At 41.2% G+C, this 19,375-nt stretch overlaps 1 protein-coding gene and 1 pseudogene across 2 annotated transcripts in view; both read right to left on the reverse strand.

The window, feature by feature from the left end:
- The window catches only part of faf1 (Fas (TNFRSF6) associated factor 1), a 92,806-nt gene extending 77,723 nt beyond the window's left edge, over positions 1 to 15,083 (reverse strand). Inside the window, exons 1-6 of the mRNA XM_080735126.1 lie at positions 14,778 to 15,083; positions 10,793 to 10,861; positions 7,764 to 7,810; positions 3,286 to 3,572; positions 1,728 to 1,819; positions 52 to 143 (exon numbers count right to left, since the gene is read on the reverse strand). Coding sequence (XP_080591252.1) covers positions 52 to 143; positions 1,728 to 1,819; positions 3,286 to 3,572; positions 7,764 to 7,810; positions 10,793 to 10,861; positions 14,778 to 14,846 — 656 coding nt within the window. The 5' untranslated portion in view covers positions 14,847 to 15,083. The remainder of the gene's footprint in view (positions 1 to 51; positions 144 to 1,727; positions 1,820 to 3,285; positions 3,573 to 7,763; positions 7,811 to 10,792; positions 10,862 to 14,777) is intronic.
- A 2,106-nt stretch (positions 15,084 to 17,189) lies between these two features.
- LOC308286694 (lipoyl synthase, mitochondrial-like) lies at positions 17,190 to 19,037 on the reverse strand (annotated as a pseudogene). The gene is made up of 2 exons: positions 18,813 to 19,037; positions 17,190 to 18,048 (listed from the first exon to the last, which is right to left on the reverse strand). The product of its transcript is annotated as a lipoyl synthase, mitochondrial-like (transcript).
- Positions 19,038 to 19,375: the final 338 nt, after the last annotated feature.

The following is a 19,375-nucleotide window of genomic DNA, read 5'->3' on the forward strand; positions in this document are numbered from 1 at the left end:
GAACATGAAAGAGTGACACAGAGGGGAAAGCATGTTGGGTGGGTCAGGTACCTGTTTTGGCTGGTGCTGGCAGTTGGGGCGACGTCTGGGGTCAGAACATACAAGCTGTTGTTCTTGGGCAGGTGTAAACTTCTCAGCGCCGTCTGATGAAACAGAAGCAAAACAGATTTCTTAAAATGTGTATACACTACTTTGTTATATAGCTGTAACATTTGAGACAATGATATATTCATCTAAGAGTATAGTTTCTTTCAAGTTGAGACCTACAGTAAAATGTACCAACAATTTCACAATTTCTGTCTCTGCACTAACTGTATATGTTTTGAGTGATGCCATCGACTGTCACTGTCATCAGAGGTTGACAGTAACAATGTAAATGTATTCGAGTACTGTACTTAAAGTACATTGAGCACACTGTACTTTGCTTGAGTATTTGTATTTTGGGACACTGCAAATGTTTTAATTGTGCCTTAAATTTTAACCTGGACCCAAGTAGTTAATTTAGATATGAGAGGAAGCAGCAGATGACTTTCACTCCGCTACATTCCAAAGGCAAATAGTGTACTTTTGACTCCACTACATTTCTAAGAAGGGGAAAAGCACTTAATATAGCAATTATGAATTAACCACTTGTAATAATTATATACATTATAATATATATTTTTCTTTTTTCTTTTTCTGAAAAAATATTTTGAATCGTAATAAAATACAGTACATTTGATGAAAAGAAAATGAATACTTAATATACTTAAGTATATATAGTAAACCTTAAGAGCAACCTATTTTACTAGTAGTTGCCCACCACTGGCTGTCACTCACTCAGACTTTTTCCCCCTTACAAACTCCTGCAATTTGAATTGCGTAGGTGCTGACTGAGTAATCAGTTTCAAAGGGATCTAATTAAACATACGCCTCCAAACAACAATTACGGCAAGCTGGGCTCTAATCCGTTACCGGATTTCACAAAGCTATGGATGGAATTCTTCTTCATAGGTAGGGCTGGGCAATATATCAATATTATTTTGACCTTGTGATACAAGACTAGATATTGTCTGGGATTGCGGATATCATTGTGGATATCATGATATACAATTTAGACATTTAGAGACGCTCTTGGCTCTTTATCCAAAGCGTCATAACCTATGAATAAAACTGCATGGTGGTCAAGGCTAGGTCAAGTGCTACAGCCTACAGTGGAGTCTCAAAAGGGCATAATGCTGTCTTTTGTTTAAAAGTTTGCTTCATAGTAAAGTGATTTTCTGAACCTACCCGACTCTATCCCGCTCTATCCAGTTTTTCACCTTTTAGTTACTATATAGGCATACATGTACTGTATGTATTTTGTTAAAGAATATTATATCAGATTTTGTCCATATCACCTAACCCAAATTATAGGCACTACCTACATTAAAGATGGAACTTTTCTCATCTATCCCTGTGCAAGTGCTGACATTTTTACAATTGAGCTTGCTTGCTCAGGGGATAGATAAATTGAATCTTTAACACCTTTAGCACAATTGTGCCTCTTTAACCTTCATTATTATAATTTGGTTTGGCTGGCAAGTTTACCCATACTATTCCAAAGTCGAGTCTAGCTAAATTGTGGAAGTTCATTAATTTCTTCTAGGGACTAATTATTTTACACAATGTTTGATGGATGCCCATCTCATTCTAAAGAAGATTACAAAATACCTGTAATTTGCATAACAACTATTGCGTATACTCACACTGTCAGACACATCTCCGGACTTCCATCCTTTAAGTTGCATTTTGGACGGTGGAACTCCCAGCTCTGTCTGAAGTATTACTTTGATTTCTCCTGGAAGACAAATCAGGGGGAATGTATAATGACAAATTAGAACGCACTTTCAGTTTATGATTCTAAAATGACAAACATAAAATCTCACCATTTTGACACAATATAAAATGACAAAACTCTTGCATGTAAGAAAAGGGCAATCATGCATAAAGTGAGGCTATTAAATACTTTGAGACTCGTGAATTCTAAACAGCTGTTGTGCTGTTCTGGGACCAGAATGTGCCAGAAGGTTCTCCGTTCAGAATGTTCTCCATAGGATTCCATTCATTTCCCCCGAACGTTTACATTTGACTTTCTTACCTTAACTCATTCTGAGCCCCAGACATTAACGGATTATAAAGTCCACGATGCAATATTTTCTTTATCCTATATTATGTATATTCTTTTTTAATTGTTTTGGGTGAAAATGTCAATCCTCATACCACTGTTGTATATTTGTTGTTTGTACAAAAGAAGCTGCTACTCTTATTATTGTACCACTTCATTGCCTTAAATGCTTCACTTGAAAATCAAATAAACAAAGTTTAAAAAAAAAATAATAATAATAAAGTCCACGATGCCACCTTCAGGCTGGCATCACTACCGTTATCTTATTTTGAAGGCCAGAAGTCCACAGCGCAATCACTTCCGGTCTGACGTCATCGGGTCCTGCGCCGGAACCGATCCTTGTCCACGTGGAGTTGTGTAATGGCGGACCGGGAGCTTTTATACATGTGTAACATAAGTGAGCATCTGCCTCCATCCTAGCTTCTAAAGTGTAGTTTTGAGATAATGGACATTAAAGATGAGATCCCCCGTCCACCTCAATGTTATGGATGGGACTATTTTGTGCGCGTGGAGCCGTGATGATGACAAATCAGCGACGGATTTCGGCTCCGGACCTCCGGCCATTCTTCTCGGTAATGTACCCGCCGTTACAGTAATATATTACTTTTCGCGAGATATCTCGGGAATGGCACTACAGATACTCGAGTACATTTCGCGAGATATCTCGGGAATGGCACTAAATCGGTTAATAAACATTGTCATAAATACTTTATGGTTCCTGTCGCTAGTTTAAAGCCTTGTTTCAATCACCATGATTTGCGTTTTGTGAAAATATGGTCCAATTTATGTTATATTTGATGTTATAGGAGGGTATGGTGTAGGAGGGGCTTGTGATCATAGGCTAGTGATGATTCTTCTTTGTGTGCTTTATTTTCAGCAAGCTCAAGACAATGTCCCATGTATCCCTACGGTTGCATGTGACCGTTGGTAGCCAATAGCATTCCTTGGGTACCATTAAAAGTGATAGCGGCACCCATACAACGAGAAAACAACCGACTGTCCATATTTTTTACAGTGTATGGTCTAAATGGGTTAACCCCCCCCCCCCCCAATGAAGAACATTCATGAGGGGCCCGCAGTGAATCCTTGTACCCAGGGGCCAGAATTATTTGCGACACCCCTGTGTGTGTGCTCCTTACCGACTGTGCTGCCCTCCTCCAACACAACCTCTATGGAGCGCTGTCGATACTCCACCCTGAAGTTGAGCATCCGGGGCTGTCGCTCCACAATGTGTCGGGAGGGGGGGACGATGGGGCAGAATGCCGAGGTTGATGAGGAGGACGGTGGTGAAGATGATGAAGATGAAGAGGAGGGGGGCGGAGGAGCTTCACCTCCTGCTGCTGCTGCTTCCGCTACTGCCTCTGCTGCTTCTGATTGGCTTTGGGGTCCGAACAGATTGGCCTGGCTCGCTTCGCCGGAGAAGTTACTGTAGGGAGGGCACAAATACTTTGTGAGCACTCACTGTCTTGCTGTCAACCATACACATGTTTCAAGGAAAATCGTGTACAGGTTAAAAAAAAAAAATCAGACCAAAGCCTAATTTGCTGGAAATGGTGCAGACTGCTACACATCAAAAATAACACAAATCTGTGAATAAGAAAGAAAAGATCATTCAACTAAGACCAGAGACCTGAACTATCAAACACATCCTTTTTGACAAATATGGAGTGTATTCATATTTAGATAGAATGCTTTGTTGACAAGGCTATCTTGCATACAATATGAGTCCGACAGTTAGGAGAGGACATGTATCTGTTGGGGAAATAAGTGTAGCCGTTGCAGATGCATGCTGCTATACAGACGAACAAACAAACCGTTTGGAAGCAAACGGCTTCAGTCGCCAACCTGGGTACTAATGACCAAGATCTGGAGTCTAAACCAGTTGCTGCAGAACAGAAAAACATGCAAGGCTTTTCCTCACAGAGATTGACAGAAAACGTTTTCCTTTACACTTTTACTCAACACGTTCTTTTATTGTGTCTGTCATGCTTTTGTCTTTGTGTTTTTCTCTCAGTCTTCACTCCATTCCTGGGGCATGATCTCCTCCTCCTACTTTCCCACGTGGCAGTAAATTATGTCTTTTCTCTCTCCTAACCCCGAACAAAGCCTGCACTTTATTTCTTGAAAGGTTAAAAGTATCCATCTCACTAGGAGAGGAGAGGGCTTTTAGGTAAAAAAAAAAAAAAAGAAGAAAGAAAATAGTGTACAGTATTTTATTTTCCTCTGCACATAATAAATGCAAAACTTTCAAGACCTCTTGACCAGACATACAGCCTCTAGAAAGTAGAAACCATGTTACCTCAGAATGTAACAATGTGATCCATATTCTACAAAACACACATACCGCATATAAACTTACAGATGTTATGTGTGGAATACATCTCTTCAATATGAACACATACACCACCATGGACGACTTAAGTCATCAAACAGAATCCGATGCTTCACCGCCTTGGACGACTTAAGTCATCAAACATCTTTTCTGGTGGTTTACCCTAGACTGCGCTCTACCGCACCAGTGAGTGATGCAAGCAGACTACAATTCCCATGATGCAACTGGAAATTACGTCATCCTAAATTGCTCCATTCCGTCCAGCCCAATGTTATGAAATACATATACTGTATATATATTTTTAATTTTTTATAAATATTCTTTCAGAAATAATTGAGTCCACAGTCCACAGACAGGTCCGCTGCCAATTACAGCCGGGTAAAATGTTGACTTCTCCAATAAGATGCATGTTGTTGCATTGTGTCACTGACAACACTGGGAAACAGTCACAAAGTAGTGCACAATCGATTAAGGAAATTGGAGGACATGGTCTAAAAATAATGTTTTCTAAGGCTGGAAAACATACGGTATAGAACAGCTTGGTCAATTGTGTAGAAATCCTCAGTGCACTTTCACCAAAACTTGGCATCACAACTCTGAAGGCAGTTATGCTGGCCAAGTGGCCGTTGTGGTTTGGCCCTAGTTCCACACTGCCCTACATCTTCAGGGTACTGTTGTTCGCTGTGAAATCCAGCATGGGTTCAAAAGCATACACAACTTCCTACTCCCAAGTAAACTGTCACATTAAAAGAGCAACAGATAATAATCATCATTAGGTTGGTGCTAATGATGAAAGCAAGATGAAACTATTTTGGATGGGCTGAGGAGTCTTGGTTGGCGAATAAGACAAGCTTCTTTAAATTCCAAACCTATGGGTTGACAAGGACACAGGGCTGGAGGAATGGCAATTTGGAATGGAACGTAGCTGTAGTAACCAACTGGCTCCATTTCAGGTCACGTCACCAGAGGCAGTTTATTGGGCAATGCCAGCCCTCCTGCACCAGTGCCAGAGACTAAGTGAATGTGTGGTCACACTGCCAACCAACCAGCCCCCATTCATAATGGTGTGTGCTCATTAGAAAGACCAACCATCCTCTCAAGGCCCAAAGGCCTGAAACAAGCAAGCATAAATCCATACTATAAGAGTGTGCACAACCAAGCAGCACAAAAAAGGTACTGATCAGCTCAGTACATTTCTGACTGTTAATTGACCATTTGAAGAGCAAAACACAATGCTAGAAGGGTTTCCTAACTGTTGCAATGTATTTTTATTATTCGCTGCAATTCATCATTTAATGCACTCCATTTCTGCTCTACCATGTTTCAGAATGTTGGTTTCATTATTTAGGTTCTCATATCCAGTTCAATTGTGACTTCTGGTCTCATTGTGTTTCTACGCTTATTTTTGGACCATCTCTTTTCTTTTGAGATTAGATGCTTTCATAAGCCCCTATGGTTTCGAATAGTCTTCCAGTGGTTTTATGCAGTTTTATCAACATTTTTCTTTTTAATCACTATATCCGTTGGGAACACATGACCCTCGCTTATGCAATAACCGTTATACCCTGTCAGAGTACTCATTGTACCTGTTGTTGAGTACTTAATGCAGGACCCAATATCAGTACTTGGAGCCGGCCAGCCTACAATGTCAGTACTTTGTTGTCATATTGATGGCAAAAAAGGGACACAGACAGCCACACAGGGGCGTCACAAGGGGGGGGAAAGTGGGACTGAGTTACTAGGGCCCAAGGTGGAGGGCCTTAATTATTTTATACTTTAGCTATTGAAAAATTACAGATATACAAGCTCACAAGTTCCCAGTATAAATGCATGGGTTGCATTAAGTTGATCGGTCGGACGGTGCTTAAAGTCGCGTTTTTTCTTTCACCCAGGACAGAAAAATGACAATCGCGGCCATCTGTGCTTTTGTAACGGTCTGTAGAGAAGGGCTTGTTTTAAACATGAACGTGATCTGGAGTTAGATTACGAGATGAATCCACTTTTGTTAATCTCATAACATTGGCCTGTATGGAAAACGGGATTTCCTGATTGAGCTACCGGTATCTCCCGTTGCATTGTGGGAATTTGAGTTTTTCTCTTCAGGTGCGGCTGCGTCAAACCTACCGACTGCGCACAGCGACATCAAAGAGTCACTCGCCAAACGCAAGTTAATAACACAATGTTTCCAATGTTCATAGACTTAAGGCAGATTCTTATTATAACCATTTTAACAACTCTGCCGCATGCATTGATAACAACTTTTGTAACCACAGAAACATTCTTTGAATGTACAAGTGCTGTGTGAATACAAGTACTGTTTCATTGCTGTTGTCTAATGTCAAAATATTGTTTCTAAACTGTGTCTCGCCTGTCTGCCAGATGCAGTCAGCACTTGTGAAGGCAGGAGGGAGTGCTTGTTTTTCTCCCCAACTATCAAGAGCAGGTAGTGGATTACAGAATACTCAGTCTCAATAAGATCCATGTAAAATTTGCCCTTAGCTAGGATGACTCCAAAGTTCCCAAAAGATACATTGCAAGTACACCATGTGTAAACACTCTGTCAAAAGGTGTTACTTCTGGATTGATGAGATGGGTAAACAATGCTCATCCTCCACTACACCCTGTTTGTTCATTCATTGTCTGGTGCTTTCGACACTGTATCCACTGGCAGTGGTCTGACATTATCAAGTGTACCCAATTACCATATTTTCTTTGTGGAAAACCGCAGAAACTAAATCACACAGAAGAGAATATGAGGCTATAACAAATCAGAATTTTCTAATAATACTATGATTTTAGATACTACTATCTAAAATAATGATCATTATCATATTTTCTTTTGTTTTGAAAAGCAAACCATTTAAGATAAGCAAGACACAGAGGCACCAAGGCCGGGAAGCGACAGTCAGGTCGCGCTGAAAAGCAGCTCACTGAGCAGCGTTCGGTTAAACAATGTGTTAAAGCCTGTGAAAGCCACAGCCAATCAGCGCTAGGGATGGTGTAGCGCCCAAGTCCAACACCTGGGTGCTACTGGTTGCCGACAGCAGGGTTACGTTTAGACGTGTGCTCATATCAAAAACTGATGTTCCAGACGTTGTCGTTGAGTTCATAAACGATTATATTTATTCTCCAAAGTCCTATACTCTGCATAAACAAACATTATGTATAATAAAAAAAGCCTTATGCCATAAAAGTGCCTAAAACCTGAAATCAAAAGCACCTAGCCAGACCTGTCACTAAAGCTGTGCCGTGCTTTCAACTGAACACATGTAGAGGTGGTGTTACCTTTGCAAGATCCCATTCTCCTGTGGTATCACACCGTTGATGGCTGCCTGCAATCAGATTACATATCCAGGTTAAGTATGTTTCTTGATTTACCTTTTGATGACAGTACTGAACACAGCATATTTATACAATGCTCATAATGTGAGTACATTATGGCATTGTAATAGGGCAACCACACACAAAAATGTATTTGAGACCAATATAGAGGAAGCCTGTACAAAGAGGCTCATGGTCAATAATTCTATGAACGACTGGGAAATATACTTAAAGCCTCAATATGTAACTTTTATTTAAACTAATACATTTGTATGGTAGATTATGTCAATACAATATAACTTCAACAAGTGGGGTGGTTGTCTCCCTGCTCCTCTATTGAGACATCTAGATACTGTCAAGGTCATGTCTCACCTAGACAAAGGATCTGACAACATTTTTATTTTTTTATCTGATGGTCAAGATCCACTTTATCCCCTGAGCAAGCAGGCAGGTTCTAATAGCTCGGTAAAGGAAATGCAGCGGGAAACCTGGTTCAAAACCAGGGTAGAAGAGGAAAGTTGTGTTGCAATATTTATACTACTAATGCTGGACTATGGACCGTTTTTGCTACATATTTAGTACAGAGGAACAATGATTGAGAAATGAAATGAGAACTGTCAGAAATACAGTTTTCCACCCACTAGGAAAGCAGTGGTTTAGCAGCATTACTATCACAATCTTTAAAGCAGCACAAGTAATGGTGTGGAATTGACTGATCAAGGAAGCATGCTGTTTTTGTTTGAGTGTAGCTAGTCTGGAGAAAGTAAGTCTGAGATAATAAAGAAGACATAATTCAGGAGGACTGAAGATCATATCAAATTGCACTATTCTAAACTTAGTGGGCTGACAAACAGGCAGATGACCGACCGTACCTGTTGTCAGTTTGTTTCAAGCTTTTGTTGGAAAGGCCGATTCAACTGAATACCACTAGAACATACTGTACACCTTAGGCCAACTGAACTGAATTGTCCTGTGCCAAACTAACTATAGGTTGTGTAATAACTACATAATCACTGTATTATAGCTATGAGAAGAACTGTAAAGGCATTGTTGCACTTTTGAGCATACCATTTACAGGGTTCCTAAATGTTTTATTTTATTTTAAAAGGTCCATACATTTCTAGACTAAAATGTCCTGGATTCTCTGTTGATTTTCAGACAATATTTGACATTCAAGTACAAATAGCTAGATGTTTATTATGTCAATAAATGCATTTAATACGCAACTGTTAACATGTATGTTACATTCTAAACATATGCTATGTATGTTGCCAATTATTGCAAGAGGATTGTAGGCTTTGTAGCTAGCTAGGTACTGTAACTCATACAAATCTATAACCACTAAAGCCTGATTTATACTTTGTCATGTGATGGAGTCAAGTAGTGAAAATAGCCTATCTCCAAGCTGATCTCCAAGCTCTCAATGTACCATGATGTGATGTAGATCGGCTATTTAAAAATATATATTTTTCGTCTATAATGGCAACATAGGGACACCAGGTTGAACGTGGAACACCAAACAGTGAATTTAGGTAACTGTATACCTTCAATCCCTCCTGTCACTTAAGTGTTGATGTACAATTAAATTCACCAGTGAACTAGAAAAGAGAACTCAAGTCCTGTCTGTGTAGTGACATTTTAGTGGCCGCAGCCAGTATTTACAAAATGCTGCCTTCTCCAAACACCATGAAATACCCTTGTATATATATTTTTTATTCAGAATTTTATATTTTAGAAAACAGAATGTTCTCCAAACACGATGAAAAACCCTTGCATATATATTTTTTTCTTTTATTCTGAATTTTATATTTTAGAAAACAGAATAGGAACATTAGTCTGGAAACTATACTACATTCTATTATTTCCATACTCATCCATATCTGGAAATTACTCCAATCAAATATATTTTTCAATACTTGTGTAGGAACCCTGCTTTTACATATCCATGGTTTACACATTGCCCCACAACCTGCCCGCCCCTGACACTTACACAATACATACCACGCACTTCCTTTGTCAAGACCACCAGCTACTGAACTGCAAGTCATCAGATTTACCAGTGCAATGAGCCTGGGTCTGAGTGTGAGTCCAGACACCGTTTGGACTAGGGCTTCTACTGCTACGCTGCATGCTTTGTACACCTGCCAGCACTAATCGAAATATAGTCATCATCTCATCTAACTCACAATTAACTCATTGACTGCGTATGACGAGTATGACAAGCTACTGTATATAAGTTTGTCCGTTCTACCTATGACGAGCTGTCGATATGCTTTAATCACTATAAAACAATTAAAGTATGATCCACCATTATTTTTTCCACCTAGAGTCTGGACTACCCGTTGAAACCGGATACGGATGTTCCGAGACCGGAAATAGGGGGCAGGACAACAACTCCCTGTATCCTGTCTCCGAACGCATTCGCTTCCTTGTTACGCAACATGCAGTGTGCATTCAGACACGATCGCTATGGACTATGGAGGGCTGTTGTTTTTTTGTTCCTTACCACGGCATGATCATAGAGCGAACGCGATCCGTGAACCGCCGATGTGCATGCACGCGGCCAGGTTAAAGGTAAACAAAATGCTGGCAGTTTGGAACATTAGAAGGGGGGTCAAAATAGCAGTCAATGAGTTAACAGTAAAGGCCTACTTCTTTTTCAGAATGATTGTCTGTTTGCCACAGACAATTACTCAAACTTGGCAGAGCACATTTTATTTCCCAATGCACCTTCCTATCCATTCTCACACTTCTCAGGGCATTTCCTTGCCTAGTATGAATCTTCTCAATGCACTTTTTAACATCCAAACAAGCAAACTTGTCGGCCGTGATGACATGTCTCACCAACAACTACTGGAGACAGGATGACTATAAAATAAAAAAAATAATGTGACTGTTGCATAACAGGACAGGAGAACTGAATATACCTCGACTGAAACTTGTAATGATTCAACAGTTTACCAATGGCTACGCCTGATGATTTGTGAACTTACCACTAGATCCCAGTTATTGAGTTCTAGCAAAGTGATTGCCTCCGCAATGTTGTCAATTCCAGTGCAAGCCTGTGAAGTAGAAGTCAAGAAAGAGGGAATTCAGAATGTGAAAACACTTGCCTGCCAAGTGTGAGCAAAATGCACTGATTTGCTTTGGCCTTCGGCACAGTGACAGACTAAAGTGTAGCAATTAGCACAGGACTACCAATTTTGGCAAAATTAGCCAAAGCAAATCACTGCATTTTGCACTCTCATTAGTGCATTATACAGCAGAATATACATTCACACATTAGTCTAAAATAAATAGCACTCACAATTAATCAATGGTTAGGTATTATTAACACAATATGTGCAATAAATCTCAATGTGCAGGTGAAGGAGCAAGTACTGGCCGAGTCCCAGGATCCAGTGTGTCTCAACAAGTGGTCTTGATGAGTACAGTGGATGTCAAAAACATTTATAGCTAGTTCAATTGAACTAATGCCTGTAGGTGGCCGAGTTGAAATAACTATCAACAACAATAACAACAATCCTGTAGCAGCTACATGGGTGAGAACAAGGAAGTGACTGTCTAATCTAGTCTAAGAATGAAGTGAATTAGGGTCACTTGCTGAAGAAGCAGTGGAACATCTCAGGAAAAAGGATAGAAAGCCAGGTCAAAAATTCACATGAATGTCTTCATTAACTCTGGAGTCTGACATTTTGTTTTAAAATACAAAACGGTTATCCTTTTTCATCAGGGCTGATATGGCAGACTCAAGTTATGAATGCCTAAAAAAATACTTTTTGTGTGTCAAACATTACATTTGCAGAGTACTGCTGCATACAGTTCATAAGAGTATTAAATATAGTAGATACTAGATAGCAAGTCACAAGCAATATGTCACAAATAAATAGCCAATCTCAAAATCTATTCATCACAGATTAATAGTTGATATTTGTTGCTACTCTAAGCTTACCGTTTATTTATGACATGGAAATGTACCATTTAATGTCAAGTTGTGTCATATTGTTTTGCCTTTTACTCCTTTTCCTCGTTTAGGTATTTTGTCATTATGCCAATTAATTCCTCCCCACGCAGATTATGCATGTTGTCACTGCTGTTGTAGCCTACTGACTCACCTGTCAGTGAGGAGCCCCTACCGAGAGGACATAGCCTTCGTCCTACTCCTCTCACCCCAATACTCCCTGCTGACGGTGCCATAGGAATAGGCGCGTGAACACACAACCTCTGTGGTGGTGGGCACATTTTGTGTCATCTTTTGGTTTATATTTGAGTCTGTAGCTGAAACTCTTAACCAACTGACCCCTTGCATTCCTATTCTGAGAAAACGTCCGGCTAAAATAGCAGATCTACAATTTCAATGCATCACAATTACATTCATTGTGAATTTGTGAACTTTGAACTGTGAACTAGAATGTCTATTTCTGTCAAAGATATTTAGTTTAGAGCTAAAATGAGGAGGGGGGCCTATTATGGGGGTAGGCCGCTAGTAGTGAATAAGTGAAGGCATCTCCTAAAGATTCATGTATTAACTAACTGTCTAAATTACCTGGGCAAAAGGTTTTGTCTTGAGTGTTTCATCTCATGTTTAATACGGTACAGCCTGGTTGAAGTAAAATGACTACATATGACAATGGTCAGAACAGCCAATATTGTGATAATATAACATGGCCTAACTAAGGTCAAGGTTTATTGCGACCGTAGGGAGCAGTTAGTATCCAAACCTCCGCCTCATGTCTGTCAGTCATGCCACGTTCCATATATGGAGGTCCTTGTCCCTTTTATGCCCATATATGGAGATCCCTGATGTCATCAATATTAAGCCCATGTCACACTCCATATATGGCCGTCCTTGTCCCTTTTTTGCCCATATATGGAGATCCCTGATGTCATCAATATTAAGCCCATATCTGGGAATACCCATATATGGACATATTATTGTGTCAGTCTCATGTGGTCTCAGCGGTCAGTGCGTTAGGGCGAGGTCGCTACTCACCCTTGGGGCGAGGTTGCTTCTCGCCCTAAGGGCGTCTTACTAGTTATGGTACAGTGTCAGCAACGGTTTGTCTTTTGTCATTTAGATATATCCAGATCTCTCCAGAAGGCTACCAGATTAGGGCTCCAACATTATCATGATGACAAACTCATTCAGTCACTTGTTGTCACAGCATTGTGCTTTCAGTTTAACCTTAATTGGACCTTCAATTATGGAGCTGGAATGTTGCAGAGTTATCCAGAGGCATCCTGAGCTTGTGAGTGACTAAACTCGGGCTAATGGCTGCCTGGCTTGCATCCTAAACAAACAATAGCATAACAGCAGCTTAGGTAGAGAGCTATTTAGTTGGCCAATGCGTGCTAGTCCCTTGTTAACCATATATAACGCCAGGGACATTTGTTGCGTTTAAATGACATGGTTCAATGGTAACTAGTCAACGTGTTGTCCTAAGAGTTATACTTCAATTGCCACATCTATGTTTATACATACAGTGGTGGAAAAAGTACATTCACATTCTTGTCCCGTTTCACAAGTTTTCAAATGTATAAATATGTATAAATATGTAGAGTAGATAGATGTAGATCAGGTATTTTCAAATGGCCAAAAGATATATAGGGCTGAGGTAGATAATGTATGATTGCTTTGTAATAATCAAAATATTGAATCTTCAAAGTAACTAGCTAAAGTTGCCAAATAATTGTAGTGGAGTAAAAGTACCATATTTGGATCTGAGATGTAGTGGAGTAGTCGAGTAGAAGTAAAACTATTGGAAATACTCACGTTAAATACCTCAAAATTGTAATATTAAGTGCAGTACTAAAGTAAATGTACTTAGTTACTTTACACCAATGCATACTTCTGTGTTAACGTATTTGTCATGTCTCAAAGCACTGGTTGACAGTTATTTGGGCTTACATAAATAACATTACTTCGTCATGGCACCGTGTCTCTCGAACCAAATAACGTATTTTCAACTTAAACGTCGCGCGACTAATCTAACATGACAAGCCTTTAACTAACGTGGACGAACAGCTCCCATCAGACGTCCCCCCGCTAACATGGCAATGTTTCACAACAAAGGAACACACATGTCAGTCAAACCGCGCCGTTGTGTTGGTTGTTGTTGCGTTTATTGTGGATGTGGATAATAGGACAGCTAACGGCTAACTGCCTTCTGTCTCAGTTAGCTGTCAAACGGCTACGGCTAGCAGAGCTCAGCTCCAGACAGTGCCACTGTGTGAGTAGTGGTGTAAAGTAACTAAGTACATTTACTTAAGTAGGGCCTACTGCACTCAAGTATAATTTTGAGGTATTTGTATATTTTTACTTCTTCTCCACTACATCTCGGATTTAAATATTGTTTTACTCCACTACATTTATCTGAAAACTTAGTTACTAATTACTTTGCAGATATAAATTATGATATTATAAAACATGAATAAACCACTTTAGCCCTATACCTTGGCTATTTTAAAATAGTCGATCTACAAGCTCACAGCATTTTCAAACATGTTGTACTTTTACTTTTGGTGCTTTAAGTACATTTTGATGCCAACACTTTCACACTTTTACTCGAGTACATTTTGAATTCCGGACTTTCTACTTACTCTACGAGTATTTCTATATCGAATATTGATACTGCAATGACTTGAAGCTTGACTTGGGTAGGGTAAGTGATTTTCTTTGGTTAACATAATGTATCATCAGAGAATAGTGTTTCAACCTTTTAACAAAAAAATCTTAAAACTATCTTGTACTCAAACGAAAAACGTGAATACTTTTTTTCCACCACTGTCCAGTCCTACTATGAGTCAGCTCAGCTGCCTGTTATTGTTGTTGTTGTTGATGTTGTTCTCGCTGACGCTGACACGTATGACAACCCAGCAGCAGCCGATCAGACCTGCTACTGATCACACGTGTTCACTGCCAAGAGAGGTGAGATGATGTGTGGTCCTAGGAGGAGAGGACAGGACAAGAGAACCCACCTGGAAGTCAGCCAGGATCATCTCACGGTCCATGTTGTTGCTGCTGGTGTCGCCGCTATGGGAGGCCATGGCAATGACTGGCTAAACGCTGCTCTTCTCCTGCTACCTACCTACCGCCTTCTGCTCTCTCACACACAGCAGCTGAACTGAACACTATTGACCGCGAACTGGGCTCAGACGCGGCGACCTGTGGGGGCTTAGTTAAATATGAAAATATTACACTGCTGTATGGTCTGTCTAGTTCCAGAAAAACCTCAGAATATGTAAACTACAATGTTCCCTCTGCAATGTTATTCTCTGCTAGCCCATTCTTCTGCTGCTTCTTCTACGTCTACGTCCTGGGTTTCCGGCAGACTAGATTATTATTGCTGCCTCCCACTGTTGGTCTTTGGTACTGCCCACTGTTTTTATGTTATCTGGCCTTACAGCAGCCAGGGGCTGCACCATGGGGTGCACAGTATGCACACACTGATGTTCAGACTTCAGAGGTGGAAAAAGTACTCACATTTTCAGAATCAAGTATCATCAGTACTGCAATATAGAAGTACTCTGTACAATTAAAAGTCTGGAATAAAAAATGTACTTGAGTTAAAAGAGTAGTTCACCCCCAAAATGACTTTTTTTTCTATTGATTACTCATGCCATAGAGACTTGAGTTCAATAATATTTTTTTGTATTTGTCGCATTCTTAAGACAAAAATGTGATTATAGTAAATTTACCCCCATTGATTCCGGATGGGGACCCGAATGCATGGCCCTTGATGGGGACCCAAATGCATGGCACTGGATGGGGAAACCATCAGGATAAGTTTACTACAATCAATTTTTTGTTATAGGAATGCGGCAAAAACCAAAAAATATTATTGAACTCAAGTCTCCATGGCATGAATAATCAATAAATAAAAAAGCCACTGCTATCAAACTGTACTTAAAAGTACCAAAAGTAAAATAACTCATTATGCAGACAGCAGAATGTCCCATTTCACAGAGGTACACACGTTTTCAAATGTATAAAATGTGTAAAAATTCCTTTGAAAATGGCAGATACAAGCTCACAATGCGTCGGCTATTTTCAAATAGCCGATCTCTATGATCATGTGCTGTACTGTTTCTTCCTTCCCACCATTCAACTCAACTTAGTTGTCACCGCATAAGCTTACAGTAATATAAGTGCCAATGTAACGGGAGGATGTAGCCGCAACTCTAGATTTTCTTATATGTTGAATCTTGAGTTGTAATACCAATCATTGACAGCTCATACATCCTAACAGAAATGTCCTATCTGATTGAATTAAACTACGTTAAACTCACCAACATTGCAGCTGAAAGCTTGAATTATCCTCTTACTTATTAGACTATTACACTAATAATGTAAATTGTATAATTATACTAAATAATCTGTAAATTCACCATTTGATACTGGAGGTATCCATATTAGGCTGTGATGCAGCTCGTCAGGATGCTCTGGCTGGTGCTGTAGAACAATCTGAGGATGCGAGAGCTCATGCTGAATTTATTCAGCAACCTAAGGCCGCACATCGTTGGACCCTTTTCACCACATCACCACACAAATCACTGACCCTCTCCACTGCAACGCCGTCAGTGGATATGGTGGCGTGCTCTCTTCGCTGCCTCCTGTAATTGGTGACCAGCTCCACAGTCTTCTTAACTTTGAGGGCGAGGTTGTTCATATGACACCACTGTGTCATTGATCTTGTCCCCATCTCATCCACACTGACCATCTGGCATATCACTATCGTGTCATTACATACTTGATGATGAAGTTGTACATGCACAGTTGTGACGTGTGTGTAAAGGCCAGGGAGTAGAGGAGAGGACTCGGCACGTAGCCCTGAGGGGATCCCGTGATGAGGGTCCCTGATTGCATCCTCATGTTTCCCTATGTGATATGTATGTGATAGTGTCCCCATGCTGCAATTGTCACAGCCAACCTTGTCATTCACCTGTTCTCTCCCCAAAGTAATTCCCCTTCCCCATATATTCTTTTGTAGTGCATAATAAAAGCTTCGGTTCCTTTCTCTCTACACTCACTCTTCCACCTTCTAGTTATCCTTCTCTATCATTTTAGGATGCTCTACATCCACCTCCTCCCTCTTCAAAGGATATTTGGCTGCTACAACAACAGCCTCATTGCTTTTCACACCCACATGAGTTGTGTAAGACATGAGTTGGTTAAGAAAGCAACTGTGTACCAAGGAGGTTGTGGGTTCGAATCCACCGTGGTGCATCTGGCTTTGTACTGAGTGTGCAGCTGTTTTCTTTCATTCAAATAAAAACATAATTAAAGGTTTGTTGCTATGTGCAAAAAAATATCCCAACTCAATGTGGTTTCAACGCAACAACAAAGCGACAATTAAATATCGCGACGCAACACAGTAGTTCCTTTACTTCTCAAAAATAACTCACGTACTCGTCCACCTTGAGGTGGCGTCCGGTGGGCTGCATGTACTGGCCCAGGGTCAGACAGTCGACCCCCGCCTCCTGCAGCTCCGACAAGGTGTCCAGTAGCTACCTGTCGTTTGCTCTCGCCCAGCCCCAGCATGATGGAGGTCTTGGTGAGCAAGGTGGGCACAACCTTCTTCGCGTGTTTCAGAATGCCAAGAGACTGATCAAAGTTCGCTCTGGGATCGCGCGCGTGCCTCTGCAGTTCGCGCACCGCCTCCACATTGTGGCTGTACACGTAAACCCGGACAGGGCGACAGTCTCCACCCCCACCAGGTCACCGCGAAAGTCAGGAGTGAGACATTCGACCGTGACGTGAGAATTCATCCCCTTCAGGGTGGAGACAGTCTTTGCTGTGCTCTGCGCCCCCGTCTGCAAGAGAGGTGAGGACCACGTAGTCCAACCCCCAAGCAGCGAAGGCCTTGGCGGTGTTGTGGGGCTCAGCCGGGTCCAGAGGAAGGGGCCGCACAGAACCTGCACCTGTACACCCACGTGTCGCCCATCAGCGTTATGGTGGCTGTGGCCGTGGCGTGCTCCCCTCCTCCCCAGCACTCCCCGATGTTAGACATCTGGCCTCCTCGCACACTGTGTTCAGATTGAGATCTCTCAGCGTGCTCTTGATCCTGATGTAGTTCTTCCCTGATGTAGTCTTCAGCCATGGAGGAAGCCTCAGCCTCTCTCCTTTCTGTCTCTTCAGTTCGGCCCTGTATTCGGCCCACCTGCTCTTCTCCGACAACTCCCAGAGATGACAACTCCCCACAGAAAGGCTACGACCGTCTTCGAGTTGCTTGCCAGCAAAGATGGGGGACTGCCCATAAGTCCGAAGGTTCATTAGTCCGAAGGTTCATTAGTCCGAATTTAGTTAGGGTTACTGAGGTTAAGGTTAGGGTTAGAGTTAGAGTTAGAGTTAGGCATAGTATTCTTAACAATGATGAATGAACCTTCGTACTAATGAACCTTCAGAAAATGCCATGGCACTGCAAAGATGAGCCTTTGCTGGTCAGAGGGAAATCCTTCTTTATCCTGTATCTTTGCCTTGACATTCTCAATGTTATCACTTGGTTCAACCTCCAAAGTAATGGTCTTACCAGTAAGGGTCTTGCCAGAGATCTGCATTCCTCCCCTTAGACGCAGCACGAGTTGGAGTGTGGATTCTTTCTGGATATTGTAGTCAGAAAGGCGACCGTCTTATTGCGACATAGCATCTGTTCGACGGTTCATTTTTTCAACACAGGTGAATGTTAACCTGGTGAAAAGCTAACCTGCCGACACGGGTGAGTAGCTAACCTGCCAACGTGGGTGAATTTTAACCTCTATGCCTAAACCAAACCCAAACCCTAACCCTAATCTCCGTAACCGTGATGCGGGTGAGTAGCTAACCTGCCGACACTCATAGTCGAAAGAATGACTCGTCGAAAGAGCGAGATATACCCGCAAAGATGAGCCCTTGCTGGTCAAGGGGAATTCCTTCTTTATCCTGTATTTTGGCCTTGACATTCTTTATGTTATCACTTGGTTCAACTTCCAGGTGATGGTCTTGCCAGTGAGGGTCTTGACAAAGATCTACATTACTCCCCTCATACACAGCACAAGGTGGAGGGTTGATTCTTTATGGATGTTGTAGTCAAAAAGGCTACAACCGTCTTCGAGTTTCTTGCGAGCAAAGAGCATTTGCTGGTCAGAGGGAATTCCTTCTTTATCCTGTATTTTGGCCTTGACATTCTCTATGTTATCACTTGGTTCAAGTTCCAAGGTGATGGTCTTGCCAATGAGGTTCTTGACAAAATCTATATGCATTCCGCCCCTCAGACATAGCACGGGTGGACTCTTCCTGGATATTTATTGTAGTCAGAAAGGGTTAGATCGTCTTCAAGGTGTCAGCTCTATCCGCCATCCATTTGCTTCCATTATAAATTAATAAAGTCAGTTTTTACATATAACAATATGCAGAAATGCAAAAATGCAGATGTACAAAAACAATATCCCCCTTGCCTTTGGCCTGGTGGAGATAACACACATAACACCATATTGTATCAAACAACCTTATTGCACTTCAGGTATGTGTTGACGGTGAGTTCTTTCTTCTCCTCTAAGTTGTTGTCCAGAAATTCCTCCTCATGGCGGAATTACGTCCA

The sequence above is a fragment of the Nannobrachium achirus genome (assembly GCF_963921795.1).
Source record: "Nannobrachium achirus genome assembly, chromosome: 1".
Classification (NCBI taxonomy): Eukaryota; Metazoa; Chordata; class Actinopteri; order Myctophiformes; family Myctophidae; genus Nannobrachium; species Nannobrachium achirus.